This window comes from Dipodomys ordii, unplaced genomic scaffold, assembly GCF_000151885.1.
Source record: "Dipodomys ordii isolate 6190 unplaced genomic scaffold, Dord_2.0 Scaffold6, whole genome shotgun sequence".
Taxonomy (NCBI): Eukaryota; Metazoa; Chordata; class Mammalia; order Rodentia; family Heteromyidae; genus Dipodomys; species Dipodomys ordii.
This window is the reverse complement of record NW_012267222.1, coordinates 19154348-19160875: the sequence shown is the minus strand read 5'-3', so window position 1 is coordinate 19160875 and position 6528 is coordinate 19154348. Positions and strand designations below refer to the sequence as shown.

Here is a 6528-nt window from a genome sequence, read left to right as displayed (position 1 = left end):
CCTGGAAAGGTGTCATGGGAGGGAAGCCGACCGCTGTCCCAAGGGTGGGCTGCTCACGTCCCAGCCACCATGTCCCCTCGGCTCTCAGGTGACAGAACATGTCTTGTGAAAGCAGCTCTGCTTTAACTCAATACTTAAGAAAGCCAGCCCTCCTCCCCAGCCCCCCATAAGGGAACCCTTGGACCCCACCACATGTCCAAGACTGAAAGCCAAAATCAGTTCGAACCATCTGCAACTTTATTCCAGAGCAGAAATAAGTCATTTTCTAACAATAAATATAAAAAAAATAATAATAAATTAAGGTTCCAAAAAAAAAAATCCCAACAAAACCAGTCATTAACACTGACAAAGTAGTGAACAGTCATCTGGATGGGGAGAGGGGCGGGCTGGTGGTGCTTCCTGCAGCCACGGCCCCCACCCAGCCCAGGAATGTCTGACACAGGGCCTGCTCTGCTCCCCGGCTCTGGTGGGGCCCTGCCACTCACTCATTCTCTCCACAAAGTACAAAATATATATTTTTAAAAAACCTCAACACAACCAAGCGTTCTAAGAGGGCCCAGGAGAACAAGACATCAGCCCATTAGAGCCGAGAGCTGGGGCTGGGGGGCGTGAAGAAGGCACTAGTTGAGGGGAAGGGGGGGCACAGCACCACTGTGAATCTCACCCAACCAAGTTCATGATCTGCCCTCTGAGAGCAAGACATGGGGCTTGAGGTACCCTATACACGTGACCTTGGGCTGACCCCCAGCTCCTATTTGGATTCGTGGGGCAGGCGGCCATTTTGGAGATGTCCCATGCAGCAGGGCATGCTGGGAAGGCGACATGTGTCCGCTAAGTGCTCGGCTGGGTCCCTTGCAGAGGAAGAGGCCCTGGCCTGGCATCCCCAAGAGTCTCCTCAGTTCATTTCAGGGTGTTGTCCAAGGCTCCCCAGCAAAGGCCTGGGGGTGGCGTCAGTAAGGAACGGTTGGAAATAAATAAGGTCTCTTGTGGCCCAGCCCAGACCTGGTAAGGAGGCCTCTTTGTTTCTTCAAGTAATCTTGGCCAGGAAGGGGTGGGGGGCACGAGGCCCTGTCGGGGTTCAGATGGGGATCCCCACGGTGTTCACCTGGTCCTTGAGTCCCAACAGGCTATAGGCAATGCGCTTCTGATGACCAGGCAGCCGTACCCCAATTCTCTTGATGTCACTGAGGGTAGGGAGAGACAGAGAGTTAGGGCCAGAGCAGGGATAGGGACTCGGCTGGACGGGGCTTGGGGGCCTGGGCAGCTGTGGGCAGAAGGAGGAGCTGGCGGGAAAGGGGATCAGAAGGAACCTTGTGGAGTAAGAGAGCTCTAGTCAGGGAGGCCAGTGAGATTTCACATCCCAGATAAGACTTCATTCCCTAAATATGCCAAGATGGCTCACCACTGACCAGGTTAGGAAAATAATAAAAATACCCATTCCGAGCTTGCTCTCTCTCTCTCTCTCTGGTACTGGGGCTTGAATTGAGTGTCTCATGCTCTCATTTGGCTTTTTTTGCTCAAGGCTGGCACTCTACCACTTGAATCACACCTCCATGTCTGGGTTTTTGCTAATTCCTAATTAGAGGTAGGAGTTTCTCAGATCTGCTGGCTCAGATCTCAGCCTTCTCAGTGACTAAGATTATTGCTGGAGCCATCAGTGCTCAGCTTAAGCTTTTCTTTCCAATCAAAGAAAGATTTCCAGAGCTTCACAATTATCTATAAGGCAGTGCTCTTTTTAACCTACATTGCAGACTAGTGAATGAGAGCTCAGAGAGATGAATCAACTTGTCCCAGATCACACAACTGGAAGAGGGGAGAGCTTGGAATGAATGACAGGATCAGTGAATGAATGCACCCTCTCTCCTTGCTGGGGAGCTAAGGCTCCCTTTCTGGGCAGCACAAGGCCATTGCAAGGTGTCTGGTATCCAGGGGACATCCAAGGGTGTTGGAAAAAGCCACTCTGCCCAAGGTCTCTTCCCATCCATTGCCTTGTTTCCCCTTCTTTCTCTCCCAACTCACCCCTGCTAGCCACTAGGACACTTACTTAAGGGCCCCAAAACTTTTCTTTTTTGCTTGTCCTGGGGCTTGAACTCTAGGTAGGGCCTGGGCACTGTCCCTGAGCTCCTTTTGCTCAAGGCTAGCACTCTACCACTTGAGCCACAACACCATGTCTGGGTTTTTCTGTGATTAATTGGAGATAAGAGTCTGACAGACTTTCCTGCCCAGCCTGTTCTTCAAACCTCGATCCTTAGATCTCAGGCTCCTGAGTAGCTAGGATGACAGGCATGAGCTACTGGCCAGGTCACCTGAAGGTGGCTTTTGCATGGAGGTTTTGTTATCACAAGGAAACCTCTATTCTCTCACCTATAAGAGGGAGTAACAGGAGGAAAGAGCCCAGAAACTGGTGTTAGACAAGGCCCAGGAGCCCACAGCCTCCTCGTCCACCCCACAAGGTACAGACCACTGCTGCTACTTCTCCATCTCATCCCCTTCAGCCTCCCAGAAACCTGCCAGCAACCACGACCATATTTACTGCTAACTTTGGGAGGTTTCTCTTCCACTCCTCACCCACCAGCCCCAACCCATGAAAACACCCAGGTTTTTATGGGCCGCTTCTTGGCTGTAAATGACATTAATTATATGGTATGAGCTCTATTTGCAATTCCCGAGACATGACTTTCCCACAGGCTCCGGGAACCCTGGGGAAGAGCTGAGCACTCAACAGGGAAGGGCAGATTCAGGTGAGGCCTTGCTCCCTTGGCAACAGGAAAGCCAGAAGTTAGCTTTGGAAAGAACTTCCTATCCAGTCACCCCAGGATATCTTGCAGCCTATAGAGCTGCATGCAGGGGTCACAATGAGAAGCTTGGATACGCACTTGGGGGCCAGGAGGAGGGAGGAATTTGGTGGATCCTGTGCACAAAGGGCTACTGTGGGCAAGGAGAGGGCCAGAGACACTCCTGAGTAAGAACCTCCGGGGTTGGCCAGGCACCGGTGGCTCACACCTATAATCCCAGCTACTAAAGAGAATTAGATTTCGCCAGGCACCGGTGGCTCACTTCTGTAATCCTAGCTACTCAGTAGGCTGTGATCTGAGGATGGTGGTTCGAAGCCAGCCAAGGCAGGAAAGTCCATGAGACTCTCAGCTCCAATTAACTACGGATAGGGTCCAGACCCTGAGTTCAAGCACTAGTTCCAGCATTGAAAAAAAAAAGATGGGGGGCAGGGGAGGCTTTGGTGGGATTCTCTTGAGCAGCCTGCCCCTGCTCCGTCTCTTTCAATGCAAAAGCACCCCAACCTCCCCTCCTTTCCTGAGCACAAACAAGCAGCATACTAGGATGAGAGTCATAGAGTGGCCCATGGCTGTGACCTACTGCACAGCCTGAACCTGCTCCTGCCTCAGTTTCCCCCTCAGGGATGCAGGGCACCCATCCTATTAACCCTTGTAGAAGAGCAAAGAGATGTAGGACCGAGGCCACTTCTAACTGTCTGGTCTTTCCCTTGAGTACACATGATGTGTACTGGCAATGGAAAATTCAAGGACACACATTCAATGAACAGGTGCTGTGCACTGGCTCCCAGTAAGAAAGCCAGAGATGCTTGAGTCAGACCCTTCATTCAGTCGGAAAGCATTCCTTCTGGGATGGTGTGCAGGACTTGAAGAGCCACCAGTCTGTGCCCCTGCCTCAGCCCACATGATGCTGCATGCTGGGTAGTTCTGACATTGGACAGAGTCTGTGTTATGGAGTTGGCTGCTTATCTGGGTGCAACACCCATCCATTCCATCAGCTCCTCGCCAAACATTCAGAACCACTAGTCTAGTTAGGACACCACCTAAGCCCAAAAAAGCATGGAAACACTCAAGTAGGCAGAGATGCTGTCCTTGCAACCACAGAGGAGCCAGCACCCAGTCTCACGGGAAGAGATCAAAGAATTGGGGTCCACAGTGTGTGCAGACAACACAGATTTCAGGTAGGTTTAAAAGTGCTTTGAGCAGGGCGCGATGCCATGGTGGCTCACACCTGCCATCCTAGCTACTCAGGAGTCTGAGCCCTGAGGATCGCAGTTCCAAGTCAGCCCAGACAGAAAAGTCACTGAGACTCTTTTTTTTGGGGGGGAGGGGGTACGGTCGTGGGGCCTGAACTCTGGGCCTGGGCACTGTCCCTCAGCTCTTCAGCTCAAGGCTAGCGCTCTACCACTTGAGCCAAAGCGCCACTTTCGGCTTTTTTCTTTTTGCTTATGTGGTGCTGAGGAATCGAACCCAGGGCCTCATGCATGCAAGGCAAGTGCTCTACCACTGAGCCACCTTCCCAGCCCCATCACTGAGACTCTTCTCTCCAATTAACCACCAAATAAAAAAAAAGTCAGAAGAAGAGCTATGGCTCAAATGGTAAAGTGCCAGCTGAGTAAAAAAGCTAAGAGACAGTTCCCAGGACCTGAATTCAAGCTCTAATATCAGCTCTCTGCCAAAAAAAAAATTGCCTTGAGATCCCATTTACTAGGAATGAGTGAGAGGAAGGGGGAGGAGGGGGGAGCGATGAATGACTTCCTGGCTTTATCCAGCCATGTTCAAAACAAACCCTGCATGCACAGCCAGCCTCCATCCACCCAAGAGCCAGGCCCTGGGTCCCTGGACCCTACTCGTGGGAAAGGAATTGGCAAGGAGCACCCCGGGCTATTTTGGGATGCTTCTAAGAACATGTGTTTCCTGTAAGCACTCTTCCTTGCCCTCAGCTCTAGTCACCAGAAGAGAAACTGCACTGTCCTGAGGGGGAGGGAGGGCGGGCCTGGAGGGGCCCAGGAGGCTGGCCTAGCTTCCCAAGGAAACAGGAGGGGAGAGAAGACCATGGACAAGATGAGAGGGACTCAGACTAAGGCCCTAGTGTGTGCTGGACAGGTCATCTGCACTGCACTAATCCAAGCCCCACCATGGGAGCAGACACCTCCTAGGAAGTGGCACGTGTAACCCTTGAACCCAGGTCTGTGCCCTAAGATGCCCTGGGACCCATCTCTCCTCCCCCTGTCTCCTCTGGCTAGCTGTCCCTGTGATTCCCCATCACTGGCCATCCCCTGGGGCAGCCTGTGGCTCTGGCCAGCAGATTGAAAGGGGTTTGCTGAGAGGCGCTGGAATGGACTCAGGCACAGACCCAAATCCCAGAACCTCTGTGACCCAGAACTTCGGGAGGTCCAAGTCGACCCTCCACGTGGTTCCCAAAACCTCCCCACTCCGGGCCCATTCCAGACCTGACCTGAGACCCTGTCCAAGCAGTGCTGTGGGGACACATGGCTATTTTTAGGGACACAAAGGGCTAAGAAGATGATGTCTTTTCCCTCCGGGGATGAGAGGGGGCGTCTTTGCCAAGGCTGCACTGGGAAAGGGCCACAGTGCTGGCGCGATGGAGGGAGAAGAGCGCTGAGGAGAGGCTGCCGGGGCAAGCCACAGGGCTGGGCCAACCCAGTGAGGACAAGTGCCAGGAGAGGCTGCCCCCTGGCTCCTGGGAATCAGCCAGGCAACCTGAAGAGAAGCTGCCCAGAGCTGGCCATAGGACCTCAGGCAGTGGCTCTGATTGGAACCTCCCAGGCTGCCCATGGTGGCTGTGGGGTCCTGGTTAAGTCACTAGCCCTCACTTTTTCCAGAGGGGCTACTCCCAGGCTCTCTCTACAACTCCAGCACAGGGCTAGAGCATAGTCAGCCTCCATATATGGCCACCACGTTGTTACGTTTACTCTTATTCTCTCTGGAGACACAATCAGAAAGGGGAAGGAGTCCAGAAGTGCAGGCTGCTGGCCTATGTCTGCCCTGACTGTAGAGCTCTACTGAAAGATGGAGTAAGTGCAAGGTGAGGAACAGATGCGGAACTGGGGGATGGAGGATGCAGGGGTGGACCCCAGGCTACTCACTCATTGGTCATCTGCACCACCTTCTCGATGGCTGTGTAGCCAGCTGTCATGAAATGCTCTGTGTACTGTTGCATCTTAATGGATTCCAGCCACTCGGACACGGTGCGGAAGGGCACTCCCTCTGAGCCACTGGTACTAGGCAGCCGGATGGACACCCTGGAACAGAGACAACCAGCCCTCAGGTGAGGAGCTGCAGCGCCCAGCCCACCTGGGCCCCAATCCTGCTGCTCCCCTAGCGTGGGTACATTGAGGAAGCCCAGGCTTCAGCGGGGCTCCATGAGATGCCTGGCTTGTCAGATACACTCACTGTTGATCCCGGCTGTTCTCCGCACTATCAAGGCCACCTCCAGGTACGCCAAATCACAAAACCCCGTTACCAGCACAGATTCGAGACACTAATCAAGACCCAGCCCAGCTATACGCCAGCCAGGAGATACTTAATCACCCAGTGTCTTGGTTTCTTTATCTACAGAAAGGGAATAATTAAGCTGGGCGTGGTGGCTCATGCCTATAATCCTAGCTGCTCTGGAGGCCAAGATCAGAAGAATTTCCCCTAAGAATAGACTGGGTAACAAAAGCTCGCAAGACCCCTATCTCCACAAATAAGCAAGGCATGATGGTTCTTGCCT

At 53.1% G+C, this 6528-nt stretch overlaps 1 protein-coding gene across 2 annotated transcripts in view; it reads right to left on the bottom strand.

The window, feature by feature from the left end:
• Positions 1-215: 215 nt before the first annotated feature.
• Positions 216-6528, bottom strand: part of Epha2 (EPH receptor A2) — a 28348-nt gene continuing 22035 nt past the window's right edge. The window contains exons 16-17 of one of the 2 annotated variants that reach the window (XM_013035347.1): positions 5900-6055; positions 216-1184 (exon numbers count right to left, since the gene is read on the bottom strand). In XM_013035347.1, the coding sequence (XP_012890801.1) occupies positions 1079-1184; positions 5900-6055 (262 nt within the window). In that variant the 3' untranslated portion in view covers positions 216-1078. The remainder of the gene's footprint in view (positions 1185-5899; positions 6056-6528) is intronic. The other variant, XM_013035355.1, reaches the window with a different exon arrangement.